The 24,063-nt window shown below is 43.4% G+C and overlaps 1 protein-coding gene across 10 annotated transcripts in view; it reads right to left on the bottom strand.

Moving 5' to 3' along the window:
• LOC121569793 (C-Jun-amino-terminal kinase-interacting protein 3) overlaps positions 1-22,291 on the bottom strand; it is a 79,565-nt gene extending 57,274 nt beyond the window's left edge. For all 10 annotated transcript variants that reach the window (XM_041880983.1, XM_041880985.1, XM_041880988.1 and 7 more), the window contains exon 1: positions 21,253-22,291. In XM_041880983.1, coding sequence (XP_041736917.1) covers positions 21,253-21,552 — 300 coding nt within the window. In that variant the 5' untranslated portion in view covers positions 21,553-22,291. The remainder of the gene's footprint in view (positions 1-21,252) is intronic.
• Between the last annotated feature and the right edge of the window lie 1,772 nt (positions 22,292-24,063).

Below are 24,063 nucleotides of genomic sequence, written 5' to 3'. Positions count from 1 at the left end.
AGGATGGGTAGTCCAGGTGTGTTGAGGAAGTGTATCACCTAGGGGGCTATATAAATAGAAATCCTGTATAAAATCGTCTTTCTTGTGTCGGGGAAGTGAATCAGAAAGGGTCGATCAGGTAAAAAGATAGGTCATCCGGAGTAGGTGACATAAATTGGAAGTTAACACCGGTCATCCTGAGTAGGTGAACGGGTTAAACAGTCACTAAGGCTTCAAAATATAGAGAACATGTTAGATAGAGTAGGTCTGATCATCTCATGTGGATGAGTGGTTTGCTTGGGCTACTGTGAGTCATTCAACTGTCTGATTCATTTGGGCACAAGTGGCTGCTCATCTGTGTGAGTAAGAATAATAAGAAATCCTGCAAGTAAATAGCCTTTCTGTAAGGAAAGGAACTATATTTGAGGTCGTTTGAAGCTTCTGCCTGGTGGAGAAAGGGCATGCCCAATCTTGCATTAGGAAAGAGAAGAATTCATGTTATGTGGATATACATTTACCAACTGAGTGGAAAATTCACATTACTAGGAGGGGTATGAGGAATCCTGTTGGAGGAACAGGTCATGTGTACCGGTGTGATCATATGACGTCTATGTTGGTCAATCTTTCAGGGTGTGTTTCTGACATTATATTTGGAAACTTTAGAGGTGATGTAGGATTGTGATAAATTGACTACAGTTAAATAATAACTGGAATAGGGTTAACATTCCAAATTTGGGCCTTTTGATAGAATAAAATATTCCTGTAGGTTATACAAATAGTAATTAAGCGCATTTGAGAACAACATTGTATGAATGTGGAATGAGAGTGGTATAATGGTGTAAATGAGTCGCACTCTGAAGTTTGAATGATGAGATATAGAGGTGTGTATGATAACTATATATACCTTAGAATAGGTTTCGTACAACAATGCCTGTCATAGAATTTTGTAAGATCAGTGAATAGTGACCAGCCTATATGATTCTGGGAGGATTCTATGACTGAGGGGAAGGATTTGGGTAATTAGTTGTTGTTCCGCTGAGACTAGATTATGATTAACTGATTTGTGGTAATAAATAATCATTAGAAACATGAATGGTTTGGTAGATGTGAATATATTAGAATATAATGAATTTTATGGGAGTGTAATTTATTACGAGGGATTGGATAAAATAATAGGTGTTGACTTGCACACCCAAACACGTAGACGTACGTGGGGGATGGGAGACAGTACATAGAGCATGTGGTAGAATTAAGCATTAAGATAGAAAGATGGTTAGTTATTTTCTGAGGTGCAGAATTACATTTTGGTTATTTGGCAAACGCTCTTATTCAGAGCGATTTACAGTTGGGTGTCTTGCTCGGGGGCACATCGACAGATTTTTCGCCTGGTCGGCTCGGGGGTTAGAACCGGCGACCTTTCTGTTGCTGGCATGGCGCTCTTGACCACTAGGCTACCTGCCGCCCGAATGAGTTGAATTGAGAATAAAGGAAGATAATTTATCGCTCTAGTTCGCGGGTAAAAGAGAGAGACCAGCTAGTACGAATCAAGCTGGAGGAGAGATTTCGAGTATTAGTCTAAATAGTGGAAAGGAAAACAGTGCTTTGACAAATTCTAATTGTTATTACCTTATTCGATAGGTTGCTTAACACAAGTGATGTGTGCGAATAGTTGGTGAATTCTAGAACGATAATTTATTTTCGTTACGTGAACCAGGGGATGCAAGGAGCTATGGCTATTATGCTGAGGGAATAGCACCAACTTATAGTGGGTTCTAGATTTGTTGAATAAACAAACTTATATTTTAAACTAAAGTAATGAAATAGACTACAATTATAACATTATCAGAAAAAGGCACTATACGCTCATCTGGAAAAAGCAAATTTAAGACACAGAAGGACAATAAAAAAGCCCGAAAAATTATGGATACTAGGGGTGCCCAGAGAATCCTAAAGGGGAGGGTCAGCTAGTGGCAGTAACTATGCAGGCTGATGAAGAACCTATGCTAAAGGTTCAGGTGAAGAATAGAGGCACCCCAATGATGATAGATACTGGAGCAGCTTACTCATGTGTAAATCCAAATTATGCCTCTCACCAACCCCATGTCAGGCAAAGATGCACAGCTAGTAGAATTTTCATGACAAACGCAGTTAATACATATGACATTTCCAGTAGAATAAGAAGCAGGAAAATGCTACATGTGTACATATATTAGTGTCAGAACAAATTCCAGTTAATTTAGTAGGAAGAGACTGTGTAGAATGGGGGTCCAGATTAAATGCAGATCAGAGGGACTAATAATAGTTAAGGAAGGGGTATGTCCACAGAAGGTAATGGGGAAACCATCATCACATTAGTAAACTATTTTGGTAGAAGGGGGGCCACAGGCATGTGGGAAAGTACAACCAACGAGGCAAGGGATAGCATATTTGAGTTTTCGACGTCACAAAGCATGTTGGGGGTGATTGAGTGGTAGCAGTGCGGCTAAGGAAAAGCCTAGGGGTTTAAATCTTATGGGAATTTATTTCGTTTTATGTGCGCTGAATTGTGGAATTCAGCGGAGAAGGGAGCAGTCACAAGTGATGTTCTGGAGGGTTGTCAGAAAGGAGGGATCAGGAGATGTGGCAAGAGAGTGAGAATTTCGAATTTAGATTGTGTGGACTAATTAAGAGGTATCAAAATGGAAACTAACTAAATGTGTACTTTTTCTTCCAGGAAAAAGGGGGAAGTGATTCTCTTTTCTTTGAAATATTTTCTGAGACTATAAATAAGGCCTGGCCATTTTTTGTTTGTTTATTGTTTTACTATATGGTGTTCGAATAACCACAAACAAACCACTTAGTATGAAATGTTAGCTGTATAGGATTTTTATTTGGGTTTTTTCATGGGATGGAAGTGAAATATCTTAAAGGGGCAAACACATGTAATTTGGGCTTTTATTTACTGAGGGATAAGTAAATACGTGTGATTTATTTTGAAAAGAGCTGTACTAAAGACATACTGTATACTTGGGATACAACATTTATGAAATGTTTTGACGGTTGTTAATGAGAAGTATACTATTTGATGGAACAATTAATTGAATGAGTTCAATGACCTCTGCAGTCTGTCCTGGCTTTATAGTGTGGCCTGATCGTCCACACTGTAACTCTTGGAGGAATGCTGAATTAGGGGTTGTTTATAATAAGGAATTGTAAAACTAGTATATAGTTTGGCATTAATCCTATATATCATCCCAAACAGGACAAAGATGAAGTGGGAGAGTTAGTCTTGAGGGAGAGATATCCTTGAATAATGTTATCGAATGCAATTAGGTTATGATATCATCAATGGTTGTCATTTTAAGTTAAGTTATTATTTTTGGTTTAACAAGCAATGTTGTTGTTCTTTTGAACACATGAATCACGATGTGATGCATTTGTCCAAAGGGGGAAAGGTGTTAACGATTTTGTTTTTTTGGGCTTACAGGAGTTTTAATGGTTTAATGGTTTAATGGTTTTTATTGGTTTTAATGTTTTTGTGGTAAGATATGCAAATTGTATTAAGGATATGAGCAGTAGTAATAATGTGTTATGGGTTAGGTAAAAAAAAAAAAATTGTGATAGGAGGCAGGGTGTAGAGGCGGTCTGTCTATGAAATGAGAGGACTACAACAAGCTGGAAGCAGGTGCGCTTCATAATCTCAAGGCTTCTCCTGACGGATGAGAGTACATAAGTAGCATACTGTGTCTCACCTAACCTAACAATGTTCTTAAGATTTTCTTTTTATGGGTGAAGATAACTCTGCCCAACTGAGTAGGAGAATCTGAGCATTTTCTGCGCCCTGGAGACTATGTGATGGCAAAAGACTACAGAAGGAAGAGCTGGAAAGACCCTATGTGGAGGGGCCTGTACCAGGTGTTGTTGGCTACCTCAATGATGGTAAAAGTGGCGGAGACAGATACTTAGATCCATGTTTCCCACTATAGGAGTGTTCCAACCCCAGCCATTGGGTAGCATTGTTGTCTTTTGTGTGTGTCTGTGCTTGTGTGTCCTTGCAGCAGTAACTCCGAGCGTCCTTATGGGTAGGCTGGTAGAAGGACACTCTTCGCAGACCGATGTCGATAGATTGAGAGGGACTCTGGCTGATCCGGACACCCTAGTGACGGAGGAAGGTTAACAGCTAAAGTGACCATACATCGTTGTCCAGGTTACACCAACGGCGGTACGGATAGAGGGGAGCGCGATCGGGTATCATCTAAACCATTGTACCAGAGTGAGGGAACTGATGATTAAGAGACCTCCAAGACCTTCCAGACCACCGAGAGATTCCAGACCTCCAAGACGCACCAGATATCCTCATCATTGATTTCTCTGCACTTGACTAGTTCCCTGAGAATAAGGGGAATGGGGTACTGATAATAGTAGAGAGCAGAAGAACAAGACATAGAAGGGATATAGACAGGATTAGAATGTATATTCTTGCACAGGCAGGAACCATAACTAAAATGCAGGAAGGGATCACTATTAAAATACAAGGGTTAAAATATTATTGGTGTGTGAGGAATCAGCACAAAGAGTATGGGGAAGTCACATGGGGTAGTGTGACCTTAAGATAATGAAAGAAAGAGACAGGTGAATCATAGACATAAGGAGAACAGTCCAAGACTTAGATAAACAATTTGATGTAGTATTTAGTGTTAGAGTTCCAGGGGGAAGTGTTATTGGAGTAGTTATTCCTTGGGAAAGTGCACTAAACCCTGTACATGTTAGAGCCATACCAAATACAGAAGAAAGGGAATTGAAGGAGCCGTTAAACAATGATTGGTATAGATGAGTACAATATATTTAATTAAAATTAAATAAAAGAAAATAGTCTAATATGCACCACATCCCCGTTTTAAATAGTTAACAGTAGTTCAACATCTTCACAGTTACTAGGACTGTGTTATGATTCAACCACAACTTTTGTCATATAAGGAACTCGGAAAGACCATATTGGCCAGCAGAATGTTTGTAATATTTAGGAAATCCTAAATATAAACAATTTTATGATCAACCAGGATGAGGAGAGAAGTGTAAGCAATTGTTAGAATAGGAACAAGGAAAAGGGAAACACCAGAGTAATGTTAAATAGATTATGAGCAGAAATATAGGAATGTTACAATAAAACAATTGGGTTATATAATTTGGGAGAATTCAAGGGAGAATGTGAAACTAGGGGGTGTTTAAACAAATAGCCTTTGGAATACAGGGACCCCTCAAAGAAAAATCTATCAGGCATTAGATAGAAATGGGTATTAAGAATGAGTGATGAAACATAATGATTTGTCATATAGACAATGTTAATAGGGATGTTTTGGATTGGAAATTAACTCAACTAAACTGCTATGATCTGTCCTTTCCTGAGGTTACTACGGATGGTGTCGTAATGCATAGCAGAAATAATTCGGTCCAGAACGGTGTAAACCTCAATAAAAAACAAAAACCCTCTACCCGGCTGAAGAGGAACAACAAAGGCGTTGAAGACGTTCCTGTCCGATACCACCTCTGCCAGGAGACCTGAATCCAGCATCAAATCAAAGCAATCAATTGCCTTCTCTTTTGTGCCTTTTCTCTCAAGAATGTGACAGGTGTCCATGTGGAGTGAGCAGGAAGAGAGAGGTCTATGCCAATGCAACGTTCTTCGTAGTTTGGGTATACTGGTTGGCAAATGGACAAAACAGAATGGGGTAGAGGTGAGGTGGTTCAGGTGTGACATTGGAATTGGGACATTGCCATGGGCAATCCAAGATGAACTATGAAGCTATCTGAAGAACATAATGAAGACGCCAGAAGATTGAGTGCCGGTAGAGGAAGGGAGTGTTTTTTTTTTTTTTTTTTTTTGGGGGGATGGATCAGCTTAATATTGCAGATAGATTGTATCTTCTATCAATGTAATTGTCTGCATCACTTCCAATCCCCCATGTTTTTTTAATTTTTTATATATATATTCCCCTTTATTACTTTTCAACCCCACCATCCTTTCCCTACTTGGAGTAAATTAGTGAACAACAACGCCCAGGCCTCTACTTCCGGTCTATACTTACTATCTACACCTTATGGACAGAGTTAATTTTACAATAATTCTATATATATATATATATATATATATATATATATTTATTTATTTTTTTGCTCCTGAACCTCTTCTACTCTCAACCTCTCCGATCATTTTCATGATGTCCATCCGGTTTGCTTCTAAATGCCATATCTTTCTAACTGTGCTCTTTCCCAAAAGCTCCCAACATACAACCTATATACTTATTATGGACACAGTATGCTTACATTATTAGCTATCTTTGTTATTATTTGTTGTTATTTGATATTAGTCCCATCCTTCAACTCTATTCAATACCTCCCATCTATCTCTTAACACCATCCATATAGGATTTCTATTTGCCATATATATTTCAACCGTACTGTGATGTTTTACAAAGTTCTGAACCTTTCTATTCTCATTGCTTCTACAGATTGTGAATTAAAAATAAACATTTTTGCTAAAAGTATTATTATATTATTGATTGATTGACTATGACTTTTCAGATCACCCAGTAATGCTATCTGCAAGGTTAGTTCCAGGTAAATATTGCAATCCTTTAGCCATTCCTGGACCTGTGTCCAAAAAACAAGCTACAAATGGACAGAACCAAAACAAATGATCTAATGATTCTATCTCTTCACAGCAAAATCTGCAGAGCTGGGAAGATTGTATCCCCCATATAAATAACATTCTATTGGTAGCAAGAATTTTATATAATAATTTAAATTGAAAGATTCTAATTTTTGAATCCGGTGTCGTTTTGCGTGTCAGTTCATAAACACTATGCCATGGGATCGGTATGTCAAAGATCTCTTCCCAACTATTTTGCAATCTATATGGGACGGCTGTCAATCCTTTGGTCCTTAAGTGAAACTGATATACTTTTTTATTTATCACAGTTTTCCTTAACCAATTATGTTCTTTAATGCAAGGCCGACAGACAAGTTCCTTACTTTCTCCCCTTCAACTTTCCTCTTCCACTTTTGCGGTAAGGCTGCAATTATTTGGTTGTAATTTTGGGTAGAGCAGACATTTCCATATGTTTTGTTAGCTGCATGTGCGACATAACTCCACCAGTCCTACCGATGATATCATTTACGAAGATTATACCTTTTTTAAACATTCTGTCAAAAAATAAAGGTTTTTTGTCAATTAGTATATTTGAATTTAACCACAATATTTGTTGCATTATTTGTTCTGTCGTTTCTGGAGGATTAAATTGAAATTGCAACCAACTTTCTATGGCTTGTTTTAGAAATAGTGACATTTGGGAGATTATTTCCTTTTCAAATAACTGAAAGTGAGAGGTTGTAATCTGAATAAAGGGAAAAAGGCCTTTCTTGAACAGTGGGTGAGACAATCTTACTAATTTGCTTGAGAACCAGTTCGGATTTAAGTATAACTTTTGGATGACTGAAGATTTTAGTGATAGGTCTAATGCTTTAATATTTAATAATTTCTGTCCTCCGAATTCATATTCATTATATAAATATGCTCTTTTAATTTTGTCTGGCTTGCCGTTCCAAATAAAATTGATTTTTTTCTCATATAATTTAAAAAACTGTTTGCTAGGCGTAGGCAAGACCATAAGCAAATAGGTAAACTGGGATAATACTAAAGAGTTAATCAGGGTGATTTTTCCACAAATTGACAGGTATTTTCCTTTCCATGGTAGTAAGATCTTATCTATTTTTGCTAACTTTCTATTAAAATTTATTGAAGTGAGATCATTTATTTCCTTTGGGATATGTATTCCGAGTATATCCACATCACCATCAGACCATTTTATTGGTAAACTACATGGTAATGTAAAAATTGTATTTTTTAGTGATCCAATACGTAATATAGTACATTTGTCATAATTTGGTTTTAATCCAGAGAGGTTAGAAAATGTATCTAGATCCTCTATGAGGCTGTGGAGGGATTCTAGTTGTGGATCTAAAAGAAAACATGAATCATCTGCGTACAATGACACCTTTGTTTTTAAGCTCTGTATTTCTAATCCTCTGATATTATTATTGGATCTGATTTTAATAGCTAACATCTCGATGGCCACAATAAATAGATATGCCGATAGTGGACAACCTTGTTTCACTCCTCTTGACAGTTTAAAACTTTCTGAGAAATAGCCATTATTTACTATTTTACACCTAGGGTTACTATACATGATTTTGACCCATTTTATAAGAGATTCTCCAAAATTGAAATGCTCCAGGCATTTATATATAAATTCCAGTCGAACTTTATCAAATGCCTTTTCGAAGTCTGCTATGAATAGCAGGCCTGGTTTCCCATATTTTCCATAGTGTTCTATTGTTTCCAATACTTGCCTTATATTATCTCCAATGTATCTTCCATGTAAAAACCTGTCTGATTAGAATGAATAATATCCGATAATACCTTTTTAATTCTATGCGCTATACATTTTGCTAGGATTTTTGCATCACAACACTGAAGTGTAAGGGGCCTCCAATTTTGTAAATGGACTGGATCTTTATATTTTCCACTTGTATCCTGTTTCAGTAATAATGAGATCAGACCTTCTTCTTGAGTGTCAGATAATCTACCATTTACATAGGAGTGGTTAAAACATGCTAATAACGGTCCTCTTAGTATATCAAAAAAGGTTTGGTATACCTCGATTGGTATGCCATCCAACCCTGGAGTTTTCCCGGACTTAAAGTCTTTAATTGCATCCAGAAGTTCCTCCTCTGTAATTTCACCTTCACATGAGTCTTTCTGTGTGGCTGGGAGTGTTAGTTGAGGTAGTATGTTGATTAAGGAGGTATTATACACTGCTAAATGTATAGTAATTTAGACTAGGAATGCATTAAGATACTGATCTGTTGTAATTCTCGTTATGAGGAAGTTAATGCTAGAATTATTATAATATAAATATACATTCCGCCAGTGTCAATATGTGCCAAGGTGAGAGTTTTAACTTTGAATGATGGAACCAAGGTGACTAACTAAGAATTGTCATTCTAAAGTTGTTTTGGGTAATTAATTTGATTATGATTATGAATCATAAGTGGATTGATTGATCTGAATAAGTTATATATATATGAATGTCTAATGATGTTGACATTGCAATTAATGGATTAGATATTGATATTGATTCTTTTGATCGTTATACTACTTGTGATATGGAAAAAAAAAAGGTTATGTAAGCTAAAGATGTTGACACCATTCTTAACATGTCCTAGATATTATTGTTAAGATAAAGTTGCATATTTTGATGTGTTAGGATACTAATACATATATGGGAAATGCTACAACTAAACAGAAGTGGGGAGCAATGTTTACAAAGATGGCAATCATGATAGGCACAGCACTTGTAGTAATAGGAATGGTATTTTGCTGTATACTACCTCTGTTAAAATCATTTGTTGATCCAAACCACAGTAAAACAAATGACTGTACAGATCATTTGTAACGATTCCGGCAGTCTGAGTCGGTTCCTGTATGTGTATTAGTTTTTCTGCTCGGGATCTCCAGTTTCCCGAGGGTTCTGGAACGCTCCCTGCCTGGTTGCCGGGCTACGTTGCTAGGCGGGAGCTCTCCTGATTTCCACACCTGCATTCCATCAGCAATCTGCACACCTGGCCCTGATCATCACCTTCATAAGCTCTGACCTGACATCCATTCCCTGCCGGATCGTTAGCCATGAACAGTATGTTTATCAGCGGATCAGTCCTAGAGCTTAGAGCATTAGTTTTGTTGTTTTGCACCTTGTCTGCTGGTTGTATGCTTACCTCCGTTTTGTTCTCCCTACAGTCACTCGTCCGGAACCTTCACCCAACCTCTGCCTGATGGTCGGCGGCTGCCGAGCCATCATTGGACCAACCACTGCACCCTCTACAACTCATCCACGCCGCCCGCTCTGTTCCCTGGATTATTCAACATCACCCGTGGATCAGTTAAATAAACACTCACCTTTGACACCACTTACCTTGTCCTGGTCTGCTTCTGGGTTCTGGCTTAGTAAACCGTGACAGAACGATCCGGCCAGTATGAACCCAGCGGACCTGGACTCTGTTCGCCATGCCATTTCCCATCAGGAGAAGATGTTGGGCCATCATAGCACGGAGCTACAGGAGATCGCGTTGGCAGTTCGGAACCTTTCTACCGGTCTGACGGAGGTCCAGAACCAGCGCAAGTTTCCGGTGGAGGATCCACTACCGGTTTCACCCATCTCGCCTGCCGCTTCTGGAGCTGTGTCCTTCCGTGAGCCCAAGGTTCCGACGCCGGATAAATATGAGGGGAGCTGGGAAGATGCCGTTCTTTCCTTATGCAGTGTGGGTTAGTGTTCGATCTACAGCCCTACTCTTATGCCACAGACAAGGCTAGGATAGCCTTTGTGATTGAGTTGCTGCGTGGTCGAGCGCTGGAGTGGGCTTCAGCCGTTTGGGAACGACAGGACCCCTGCATGGCTTCATACCAGGGGTTCACGGCCGAGATGAGGAAGCTCTTCGACCATTCCGTCCGAGGGAGGGACGCAGCTAGGCGCCTGTTTTCGCTTCGCCAAGGAACTCGCAGCGTGGCCGACTTCGTGATCGAGTTCAAGACGTTGGCTGTGGAGAGGTGGGTGGAATGAGGAGTCTCTGCAAGCGGCCTTTTACCAGGGTCTGTCGGAGCAGCTCAAGGATGAGTTGATCTCCTATCCGGAGCCTAGTGACCTGGACAGCTTGGTAGCCTTGTCTATTCGGGTGGATAATCGAGTCCGAGAGCGAAGGAGGGAGAAGCAATGGGTTCCGTCCAATCGATCAGCTTCTCAGGTTCCAGTCGGGTCGGTGATTGGACCAGAATACGTCGATCATCGTCCACCACACAGGATTAGTGGAGAGGTCCTGTCTCCCGATTCTGAACCAATGCAAGTAGGGCGGCACGGGTTAACCAAGGAGGAACGCCAACTCAGACGTAGGGACTAACTGTTGCCTCTACTGTGGCGGTTCGGGACATTACCTCGCCACCTGTTCCCGGCGGTCGTCAAACTGCGCGGCTCGCTAAAGTTGGGAGGACTTTTAGCGAGCCAGTTTCGACCTCTCAATACCTCTGTCAGACCCCGCTTTCCCGGCTACCCTTATGAACAGGAATCAGAGCTTAGCGATTAACGCTTTATCGATTCAGGTGCCGATGGAAGCTTTCTTGATGCCGAGTTGGTGGAACAGCTGGGGCTTTCCAAGGAGCAATTGCCGGAAGCCATTGAAGCGACCACTCTGAACGGCAGTAGTCTGGCACGTATCACGATGAGGACTGAACCGGTTAAGATGCTGTTGTCGGGGAATCATTCTGAGATGATTTCATTCTTCATTCTGCCGTCTTCCCATGTTCCTCTGGTCCTTGGATACCCCTGGCTGAAGGAACACAATCCCACGTTCGATTGGGTGACGGGCAAGGTAACGAGTTGGAGCCTTGATTGTCATGCTAACTGTCTCAAGACTGCCTGTCCCCATTCGGTTCCCAGTCAGGTGATTGAGGCTAAACCCCCCAGATTTGTCCCTGGTTCCCGAGACATATCACGATTTGGGGGAAGTGTTCAGTAAGCAGAAGGCTCTGTCACTCCCTCCCCACCGACCATATGATTGTGCCATCAACCTGTTCCCTGGAGCTGTCTACCCCAAGGGAAGGTTATACAGTATCTCCCGACCTGAACGTGAGGCTTTGGAGACCTACATCAAGGAGTCCCTAGCTGCTGGTCTCGTTTCGTCCCTCGTCATCACCCCTGGGGGGCAGGATTCTTCTTTGTGGGTAAGAAGGATGGCTCTCTTCGACCGTGTATTGATTATCGGGGGTTGAATGACATCACGGTCAAGAACAAGTATCCCCTGCCCTTGATGAGCTCTGCCTTCGACTCCTTACAGGGTGCTACGGTGTTCACCAAACTAGACCTACGCAATGCGTATCACATGGTCCGGATCAGAGAGGGGGACGAGTGGTTGACGGGTTTCAATACACCGATGGGTCACTTCGAGTATCAGGTGATGCCGTTTGGACTGACCAATGCTCCAGCGGTATTCCAGAGTATGGTGAACGACGTCCTGAGAGATATGATCGGTCTCTTTGTGTTTGTTTACCTGGATGACATTCTGATCTTCTCGAAGGAACCTTCCGACCACGTCCAGCATGTCCGGCAGGTTCTGCAGCGATTGTTGGAGAATCGCCTGTTCGTGAAGGCCGAGAAGTGCGAGTTTCACGCCCACACGACATCCTTTCTCGGGTACATCATCTCCAGGGGAGAGATTAGGATGGACCAGGAGAAGGTTAGAGCGGTTCTGGAATGGGCCCAGCCCGGTACGAGATTGCAGCTCCAGAGATTTTTGGGGTTTGCGAATTTCTACCGCAGATTCATCCGGGATTACAGCCGTGTGGCCGCTCCGTTAACTGTCTTGACTTCCAGTATCAGGACCTTCAAGTGGAATCCGGAGGCGGATCGAGCGTTTCTGGATTTGAAGAGACGATTCACCAACGCACCGATTCTCTCTCAACCGGACACGGCCCGTCAGTTCGTCGTTGAAGTGGACGCGTCTGATGTGGGAGTTGGCGCCATCCTGTCGCAGCGATGCTCCACGGACAGTAAACTCCATCCCTGCGCCTACTACTCGTTCGCCTTTCGCCTGCGGAGAGGAACTACGATGTGGGCAACCGGGAGCTTCTCGCGGTGAAACTTGCCTTGGAGGAGTGGCGCCACTGGTTGGAGGGGGCGGAGCAACCGTTTATTGTCTGGACTGACCACAAGAATCTTGCTTACGTGCAATCGGCTAGACGTCTCAACTCCCGTCAGGCCAGGTGGGCGTTGTTTTTCGGACGATTCAATTTTTTCCCTGACGTTCCGACCTGGATCTAAGAACGGCAAGGCGGACGCCTTGTCCCGGATGTTCTCCAAGACGGAAGAGAGTGGGTCCAAGACCGAGACAATTCTCCCCCGGAACTGCGTCGTGGGAGCAGTTATGTGGAAGATTGAGGAGGAGGTGATGGCGGCCCTTCGGACGCAGCCCGGTCCCGGTAACGGTCCACCCGGTCGGTTGTTTGTGCCTGAGTCGGTTCGTCCAGCTGTCCTCAAATGGTCCCACGCCAGCAAGATGGCTTGTCACCCTGGCGTGGCTCGGACGATGGCGTTTCTTCGCAGACGCTTTTTGGTGGCCTGCCATGGCCGAGGATACTCGGGGTTTTGTTGCTGCCTGTCCAGTGTGTGCGCAGAATAAGAGTACCAATCGGCCCAGCTCTGGACTACTTCACCCCCTTCCTATTCCCCGCGACCATGGTCGCATCTGGCCCTGGACTTTGTCACTGGGTTGCCCTCTTCTGAGGGGAACACGGTCGTTCTGACTATCGTGGACAGATTCAGCAAGTTCGCCCACTTTGTGCCAATTGCCAAGCTTCCCTCTGCCTCGGAGACGTCCGAGATCCTGGTTAGGGAGGTTTTCAGGGTCCACGGTTTGCCCAGTGATATCGTTTCCGACCGTGGCCCTCAGTTTACCTCTGCTGTCTGGAAGTCCTTCTGTTTGGCCATTGGAGCTACAGTCAGTCTCACATCTGGTTTTCACCCCCAATCTAATGGTCAGGCGGAGAGAGCCAACCAGAAGATGGAATCCACGCTACGCTGCCTTGTCTCTTCCAACCCCACCTCCTGGGTCTCTCAGTTGCCTTGGGTTGAGTATGCCCACAATACTCTCCCTACATCTGCCACTGGGATGTCTCCCTTCCAGTGCCTGTATGGCTACCAACCTCCCTTGTTCCCTTCTCAGGAGAAGGAGCTCTCAGTGCCCTCTGTTCAGGCCCATATTCGTCGTTGCCACCGGACCTGGCATCGGGCCAGAAAGGCACTCCTTAGAGTTTCGGACCGGTATCAGCTCCAGGCGAATCGTCGCCGGATCCCCGCTCCCACCTATACCATCGGAGATAGGGTCTGGTTGGCCACACGGGATCTTCCGTTACGGACTGAGTCTAGGAAGTTGTTACCGAGTTCATTGGTCCGTTTGTGGTGGAGAAGGTGATCAATCCGGTGGCAGTTCGACTCAAACTATCGAGGACGCTCAGAGTCCATCCCACCTTTCATGTCTCCTGCCTCAAGCCTGTTTTCCTCAGTCCTCTGTTGCCTCCTCCGCCTCCTCCTCCTCCTCCTCGGATGATCGGAGGTGGTCCTGCCTACACGGTGCGACGCATCATGGATTCCAGACGGCGGGGCCGGGGTTTCCAGTATCTCGTGGACTGGGAGGGGTATGGTCCTGAAGAGAGGAGTTGGATTCCGCGGCGACAGATCCTAGATGCTGACCTCATTCTTGACTTCTACCGCCTCCATCCTGGCGCTCCGGGGAGTCCGCCCGGTGGCGTTCGTCGGAGGGGGGGTACTGTAACGATTCCGGCAGTCTGAGTCGGTTCCTGTATGTGTATTAGTTTTTCTGCTCGGGATCTCCAGTTTCCCGAGGGTTCTGGAACGCTCCCTGCCTGGTTGCCGGGCTACGTTGCTAGGCGGGAGCTCTCCTGATTTCCACACCTGCATTCCATCAGCAATCTGCACACCTGGCCCTGATCATCACCTTCATAAGCTCTGACCTGACATCCATTCCCTGCCGGATCGTTAGCCATGAACAGTATGTTTATCAGCGGATCAGTCCTAGAGCTTAGAGCATTAGTTTTGTTGTTTTGCACCTTGTCTGCTGGTTGTATGCTTACCTCCGTTTTGTTCTCCCTACAGTCACTCGTCCGGAACCTTCACCCAACCTCTGCCTGATGGTCGGCGGCTGCCGAGCCATCATTGGACCAACCACTGCACCCTCTACAACTCATCCACGCCGCCCGCTCTGTTCCCTGGATTATTCAACATCACCCGTGGATCAGTTAAATAAACACTCACCTTTGACACCACTTACCTTGTCCTGGTCTGCTTCTGGGTTCTGGCTTAGTAAACCGTGACATCATTGTTACTAGTTCAGCCAAAGAAATACACCCAGTTCAGGGAGCTCCAGGACAATATGTAAATGAACATGGGAAATTTTGTAAATGTTAAAGGAGGACCAATGGACTGTCCATTTGGGAATTCTGAATGTCTGTATGGTGTTGTTCCTCGGGGTGGATGGGCCTGCCATGGTTACAAAGCCCAACAGGAAAACTCTGAGGTTAATTTAGAGGAAAACCTTCCAGACTTGTAACCAATACCTGACTGGGCTCTGGGTCCTCATCAGGATGAGTCAAGTAATGAGGAAGATATATTGGTTTAAATATATGCACGTAAAATGTAACCACATATGGCAAGGCTAAGAATAACTAAATGCACATGCTTACATTCATTTTTACAATGAATCTTTGTATTATTGGGATTTTGTTGTAATGTCCCAAAGGGGGGATTATATCGAATGATTTTATGTATCATTAAGGCAAATATAACAAACATGTTTGATATTTTATAATCCAGATGCATGCTTTAAGAAGGAATATAGCCATGTGGTATATGACTATGTTTAAATGAATGTATGTGCTCTTTCACAGGGGCTCTCAACCTGTGGCCCATATGCTTATTATGGACACATTGTATGCGTTACATTAGTTCTTTTTTAAGAAGGGGCCTAAGCCACGCAGCCATTAGAATGATAGAATGAGAGGCTTCATGTATAAAAAAGCATTCATGACCTTTTGGAGTGGACATTGTGTGACAGCTGGACGTTGGAAAAGAAGGGTGGTGCAGAACTAAAATAAGTTAGGAATTTGCCATAAGGGGGTAACTGTATATGCCATGTAAGCATGTTTGTGCATTTGTGTGTGTATAAAAGGAAGCGCTAAGCCAAAGAGAGACAGCCGTTCCATGGAACTGCTCGGCTTTTGTTATTAGATAATAAAAGTATAATTTTTGGATTCACAGGCTCCAGTTTCTTGAGAGATATTTTTGAGTTGACTACTTTTGAGTCAAATATTTCTACGACACCCTCAAACACAGAAAATAGATGGCTGAAAAATACAGATCCTCAGGTGGCCGGGGCATGCGTGTTGCTAATAACACTAGTAGAAACACTGTCACATGTATTATAACAGATGTCGTAAGAAGTCATAACAGCTGACATCTGTTTACGACAACTGACAGGGCACTGCCATGACAACAAGTATAATGCATGTGTTGTAACTGTGTGAAGGTAGTTGTGATTGTCATCAGCTGTCATGCTTGTTAATGTCATCTTTTAGAATTCAACACAATTGGTAACTGCTACCTGGTACCAAATAGTGCCTAGTGGTCCTTGTTTTAGTGAATCTCATAGAAACATAGTAGTTTCTATGAGACTAATTCATCGGTTATTATAGTGTCCTTACAATTTCAACAATTTCTCTGTAAATACTAACTGAACCTAGGCATCGTACCAGTCAAAAGTTTGGACACACCTACTCATTCAAGGGTTTTTCTTTATTTTTACTATTTTCTACATTGTAGAATAATAGTGAAGACATCAAAACTATGAAATAACACATATGGAATCATGTAGTAACCAAAAAAAGCGTTAAACAAATCAAAATATATTTTATATTTGAGATTCATCAAATAGCCACCCTTTGCCTTGATGACAGCTTTGCACACTCTTGGCATTCTCTCAACCAGCTTCACCTGGAATGCTTTTCCAACACTTTTGAAGGAGTTCCCACATATGCTGAGAACATGTTGGCTGCTTTTCCTTCACTCTGCCGTCTGACTCATCCCAAACCATCTCAATTGGGTTGAGGTTGGGGGATTGTGGAGGCCAGGTCATCTGATGCAGCACTCCATCACTCTCCTTCTTGGTAAAATAGCCCTTACACAGCCTGGAGGTGTGTTGGGTCATTGTCCTGTTGAAAAACAAATGATAGTCCCACTAAGCTCAAACCAGATGGGATGGCATATCGCTGCATAATGCTGTGGTAGCCATGCTGGTCAAGTGTGCCTTGAATTCTAAATAAATCACAGACAGTGTCACCAACAAAGCACCACCACACCATAACTCCTCCTCCTCCATGCTTTACGGTGGGAAATACACATGCGGAGATCATCCGTTCACCCACACCGCTTCTCACAAAGACACGGTGGTTGGAACCAAAAATCTCCAATTTGGACTCCAGACCAAAGGACAAATTTTCACCGGTCTAATGTCTATTGCTCGTGTTTCTTGGCCCAAGCAGGTCTCTTCTTCTTATTGGTGTCCTTTAGTAGTGGTTTCTTTGCATCCATTCGACCATGAAGGCCTGATTCACACAGTCCCTTCTGAACAGTTGATGTTGAGATGTGTCTGTGACTTGAACTCTCTGAAGCATTTATTTGGGCTGCAATTTCTGAGGCTGGTAACTCTTATCCTCTGCAGCAGAGGTAACTCTGGGTCTTCCATTCCTGTGGTGGTCCTCATGAGAGCCAGTTTCATCATAGCGCTTGATGTTTTTTTGTGACTGCACTTGAAAAAACTTTCAAAGATCTTGAAATGTTCCATATTGACTGACCTTCATGTCTTAAAGTAATGATGGACTGTCGTTTCTCTTTGCTTATTTGAACTGTTGTTGCCATAATATGGACTTGGTCTTTTACCAAATAGGGCTATCTTCTGTATCCCACCCCTACCTTGTCACAACACAACTGATTGGCTCAAATGCATTAAGAAGGAAAGAAATTCCACAAATTAACTTTTAAGAAGGCACACCTGTTAATTGAAATGCATTTCAGGTGACTACCTCATGAAGCTGGTTGAGAGAATGCCACGAGTGTGCAAAGCTGTCATCAAGGCAAAGGGTGGCTATTTGAAGAATCTAAAATCTCAAATATATTTTGATTTGTTTAACACTTTTTTGGTTACTACATGATTCCATATGTGTTATTTAATAGTTTTGATGTGTTCACTATTATTCTACAATGTAAAAAATAGTAAAAATAAAGAAAAACCCTTGAATGAGTAGGTGTGTCCAAACTTTTCACTGGTAGGGTATGTGCTGTAAAGGAAAGTGAGCACGGTTTACGCTGGTGTCTATATGCTTGTGAGGGTAAAGCTAGGATGTAGAATGTAAAAGCTATCTAGGGGTGCTTGTTTTAATGAATCCCATAGGAACAAACTAGTAGCTTAATTGAAATGTTATTCATGGGTTATTACTGTAATTAGGCTTCCCATTTTACTATGTAACTTTTCAGTAAATACCTGGGAATTACCGAGAACAGGTTTCGGGTGGTGTCTATAGAAAGAAAATAAAGCTAATATGGAACAGTTCTGTCCTAAGGGACAGATTGCAGAGTCAGAGTGAAATGAATGCTGAAGCTACATGGGAAAGCAGCATGCCACTGCAAGTCTAAGCCAACTGACACTACAGTAGGATGCGAACGATTACAGATGGTTGGTTTGTGATGCTGCTGCTGGGTGCCTCAGCTTCTCTGTTTCTCTAACTACTGATGCGAGGAGGAGGAGAGGGGGAGTAGAATAGCAAGAAAGGCAGTCGAGGACCGTAGCCATACCGGCTTTTAGTCTTTGTCGAAGGCCGCTTATTATTAAAGGCACAGGATACCATCGCTATTCACCACTGTACAGTACTCAAGAGGATGGACACCTCTCTAAACCATTTCATTTCCCCAGGGATCAAATAAAATGTAATTGTATTTGTCACATGCAACGAATACAACAGGTGTAGACCTTACCGTGAAATGCTTACTTATAAGCCCTTAACCAACAATGCAGTTTTAAGAAAATAGAGTTAAGAAAAGATTTACTAAATAAACTAAAGTAAAAAAATATATTTTTAAAGTAACACAATAAAATAACAATAACAAGGCTATATACAGGGGGTACCGGTACCGAGTCAGTGTGCGGGGGGTTCAGGTTAGTCAAGGTAATTTGTACATGTAGGGAGGGGAAAAGTGACTATGCATAGATAATAAACAGCGAGTAGCAGCAGTGTAAAACAAAGGGAGGGGGGTATTAGCTGTTAAGGAGCCTTTTGGACCTAGACTTGGCGCTCCGGTACCGATTGCCGTGCGGTAGCAGAGAGAACAGTCTATGACTTGGGTGACTGGAGTCTTTGACAATTTTTTGGGCCTTCCTCTGACATTGCCTAGTATATAGGTCCTGGATGGCTGGAAGCTTGGCCCCAGTGATGTACTGGCCTGTACGCACTACCCTCTGTAGCGCCTTACGGTTGGATGCCGAGCAGTTGCCATACCAGGCGGTGATGCAACCGGTCAGGATGCTCTCGATGGTGCAGCTGTAGAACTTTTTGAGTATATGGGGACCCATGACAAATCTTTTCTGTCTCATGAGGGGGAAAAGGCGTTGTCGTGCCGTCTTCACGACTGTCTTGGTGTGTTTGGCCCATGATAGTTTGTTGGGGATGTGGACACCAAGGAACTTGAAACTTTCGACCCGCTCCACTACAGCCCCGTTGATGTGAATGGGGGCGTGTTCAGCCCTCCTTTTCCTGTAGTCCACAATCAGCTCCTTTGTCTTGCTCATGTTGAGGGAGAGGTTGCTGTCATGGCACCACACCGCCAGGTCTCGGACCTCCTCCCTATAGGCTGTCTCATCGTTGTCAGTGATCAGGCCTATCACTGTTGTGTCGTCAGCAAACTTAATGATGGTGTTGGAGTCTTGCTTGGCCACACAGTCGTCGGTGAACAGGGAGTACAGGAGGGGACTAAGCACGCACCCCTAAAGGGGCCCTGTGTTGAGGATCAGCGTGGCAGATGTGTTGTTGCCTACACTTACCACCTGGGGGCTGCCCGTCAGGAAGTTCAGGATCCAGTGGCAGAGGGAGGTGTTTAGTCCCAGGGTCCTTAGATTAGTGATGAGCTTTGTGGGCACTATTGTGTTGAACGCTGTAGTCAATGAACAGCATTCTTACATAGGTGTTCCTTTTGTCCAGGTGGGAAAGGGCAGTGTGGAGTGCGATTGCGTCATCTGTGGATCTGTTGGGGCGCTATGCGAATTGGAGTGGGTCTAGGGTTTCCGGGATGATGGTGTTGATGTGAGACATGACCAGCCTTTCAAAGCACTTCATGGCTACTGACGTGAGTGCTATGGGGCGGTAGTCATTTATGCAGGTTACCTTCGCTTTCTTGGGCACAGGGACTATGGTGGTCTGCTTGAAACATGTAGGTATTACAGACTAGGTCAGGGAGAGGTTGAAAATGTCAGGTGAAGACACTTGCCAGTTGGTCCGCGCATGCTCTGAGTACACGCCCTGGTGTACTCAGAGCATGCACGGTGGCGACCTGTCATTCATTGTTGACCTGTTTAAAGGTCTTGCTCACATCGGAGAGCGTGATCACACAATTGTCTGGAACAGCTGGTGCTCTCCTGCATGCTTCAGTGTTGCTTGCCTCGAAGCGAGCATAAAAGGCATTTAGCCCGTCTGGTAGGCTCGCATCACTGGGCAGCTCGCGGCTGGGTTTCCCTTTGTAGTCCGTAATAGTTTGCAAGCCCTGCCATCTATCCCGTTTCACTTCCTGTCAATTCCATAATTGAGCTGGACAGGGACAACTTGTAATTGTGAAAAGGCCGGTTTCATTGTAGGCACATTTTTGTCCATAAAAGTCTGTGTCAAATACAATTCTGTATTGAATAAAATGTAATGAAATACAGTACATTCACATCAGCATCACAACACCCCAGCCTTGGCAGAATCCTTCAGCAAACACACAAGAACACTGAACTGATCACCAACCTGGCCCAGGCACAATCCAGGCAGGCACTAGGCTATACCCAGGCCCCTATCCTCATTGAACCGCCACTGATGATGCTACATTGGCCTTTCCACTGTCTCTGATCTGCTGTGTTGATATGGATGGGCCATTAGGCCAGATATGAGTACTCACTGCATGCAGTCAGAGGTGACATAGACTGCAACTTAATATTAGGAAGGTGTTCCTAATGTTTGGTATACTCTGTGTATTTTACATTAGGCCCTATGAGCTCTGGTCAAAAGTAGTGCACTATATAGAGAATAGGGTGCCATTTCAGACATATCCCTTGTTGTATAGGCCTGGCCAATTAGGCCTAGACATAAATGGCCTACAGAAGGAATGTGAATGGGATGTGGGTATAGCTTATAATGGTTAGTTTTAGGGTTTCATTTAGGTAGAATGGGCATACAGTGGCAATGAAAACTGAACTGCTATTGAAGGTGAATGTATGTCCAGTGACTTTTAGTCATAGATATGGCTAGTGATGGAGACACTGGTAGAGTATTTATAAACAAAACAGCCATGGATGGAGTAAGTGCACCCTCACCTCCTCTGCCTGCTTGCGCAGCGCTTTCTCGCGCTCGTACTGGGTGATGAGCTGCTCGTTGTCCTCCTTCAGCAGCTCGAGCTCCACCTCGTGCTCCTGGTTCTCCGTTAAAACCGAATCCAGATTCTCCAGAACGTTCACCACCAGCGGCATGAGCTCCTTGACCACCTCCTCGTCGTAGCTGCGGATGAGGCGCTCAAACTCCCGGTAGATGCTGTTGGCCAGGCCCGACACCCGCTCCGACATAACGGACACGGAGCCATAGTCGTCCTGATAGACAACCTCGTCGATTTCCATCATCTTGGCAAAATGAGGCCTGGGTCCGATTCCAGATGTGAGATGATGTTGCTTAGATAGGCCTACAGTTATAAGACACGCTTATCAAGACGAAAGAGAAAATACTAGGCATTGAAATTATAATTCGTTCTGTTTCGTCATGAATAAAAATCTCCTGTGTCATTCCATATCCCGAACGATTTCAAAGATTGTTATCCTTTGGGTGGTATCCATGTTTTGGCCGTTAGGATTTATAACCTTTAACTACTAAACTGTATTGAGACATTTTTACTCACAATAAAAAAATATTAAGGCTATTTACAAGGGGATAGAGAGACCGCCCTCCCCAAGCCGACCACCACTGCTGCACCGCAGCCTCGAGGACAGAACGACTCACCCAGCTACAGCCTTCCTCGTGACAGCAACATCTAATTCCGGTAGCAGTCGGTTCGGTCCTTACCGACCAGTGTATCGGCCGTAGTTGAATACATAACGAATTAGAAATATGTTCTCAACAATACACCTGCCGCTCAGCAGCCGGAGCCATGGACCCCAGCCATTACTGGGAGGATTCGAAATCCGTTGGGAAATAAAATATAAATATATAAATAGGTAAAATGAAGAGGATAACGGAGTTCCCTTTTGCCGCCAACACCCAAGAATCCCCTTAAATCATATTTTATCCGTTTTTTGCTACGGATGTTGTTCTCGGTGAAGGACGATGCTGTTTCGGTGTCGGTTGAGCTGTCGGCTCTGAACTAGTATTCTGACAGCAGCACAAAAAATGACGTCAGTTTCGTATGGTAATGATGAGACCTTCTAAATAAAAGCCCGCATTTCAAAACATTGCAATGTGGATACCTCATTCAAATTATATATTCTATTTTAATTAATGGACACTTTTATTGTGCCAACAAGAAAATGCAATAAGTAATTTATGGAAGAAAAAAAAAATTTGTAAAATACAAAATGTTGAGATGTTGGGATTTTGAGAATATTGGACTGTAGAGATAACTTTCCTACCTGTCTCAGCTAATATGTGTCAAAAATACTCTGTAGGGTCTACTAACCAAATATGGTTAGTTTTGGAGGGGGACTGTGTCGCATGGCCTGCTGCTGGCATTTCACTCCGCCCCCCGCCCACTGTAATAGATTGTACATGGGATACATATTGGCTTGTAGAGAGATAACCTTTCTACCCGTCTCAGCTAAAGTGGGGTGGAAAATACTCAGTAGGGTCTCTACTAACCAAATATGTGTAGTTTTGTAGGTGGACTGTATCGCACGGCCTGCTGCTGGCTTTGGCTATGGAGGGGGTGGAGAACGAAGTGCTGCTGGATATGTGTGACAAAAAACTAACCATATTTGGTTAGTAGAGACCCTACTGAGTATTTTAGTATGTCTTTGCAGGGGGACTCATATAAAACATTTTATAAATCCGCGATCGTCTGCCAGCACAATATCCTGCTGCTAGGAGAACGGTAATCGGCTCGGGACTCTCCCTGGCTGTAGATAGATGGAGGTGCCATCTGACCAATTCTGGCTGACGTCATGCTGTCTACTCTGCAGTTATATTTTTGACAACTTTTACTTTTACTCCCATACATTTTCCCTGAGACCAAAAAGAGTACTCGTTACATTTTGAATGCTGAGGCAGGACAGAAATTGTCAAATTCACGCACCTATCAATATAACGAATTGTCTTCCCTACTGCCTCTTATCTGGTGGACTCACTAAACATACTGCGTTTGTAAATGATGTCTGAGTGTTGGAAAATCGCATCATCTAGTTGCTTGATATAAGGAAATTGATGTAGAGCATTTACTTTTACTTTGTACTTTTACTAAGGTATGTTTACTTTTACTCAAGTATGACAATTGAGTACTTTTTCCACCACTGCCCATAGAGAGAAGGGTGCAATTGCGCAATTGGATCTACAGGAACCCCTCTTTATACTTCTATTGCAGTGGCGACCTGTCATTCAGGGCACGTGGGGCTGAGCCCCATCTGTTTTGAGCCCCACCTTTCAAGCAATTTTTTTGGGGGGATGCCTGTTTTGCATGTTATTTTGGCATTAATACGTGTCACATATCAGTTTGCAAACAATGTCAAAAATATATTATTTGAGTTAATAAAGCCCCACAAACCTGGTCTCTTTTTTGCTTTCTTGAGTAAGGCAGCGCCAAAATGCAGGTGTTTCAGCCTAGCTCAGTGCTTTCTGTGGTGGTGGGGCAGCCAGCGGAAAACACGGAGCTTAGGGGTTGGTAATGTTCTCTAGTTGTGCCATGATTGGCTCAGTGTTCTGTCACTCATGGGAACACTACATCACCGCCAAATCTAAGGGTAGAGCTAGAAAATTCAAGCCCCTAGGGTGCTGCCATATAGTTACATTAGAAGTGCCCATCCAAGAAGGCTCAAGGTCATTGGCCACAGATAAAATGACGTCAAATCACGTTATATCTACAGCAGCTTTGATTGGACTGAACATGTCAACATCATACTTTCAAAATCTTAGCTAGCAAGCTAGCAGTCATC

This window comes from Coregonus clupeaformis, chromosome 7 (genome assembly GCF_020615455.1).
Source record: "Coregonus clupeaformis isolate EN_2021a chromosome 7, ASM2061545v1, whole genome shotgun sequence".
Lineage (NCBI taxonomy): Eukaryota > Metazoa > Chordata > Actinopteri > Salmoniformes > Salmonidae > Coregonus > Coregonus clupeaformis.
Note: the sequence above shows the minus strand (reverse complement) of the source record. Positions and strands in the feature narration are given on the sequence as shown.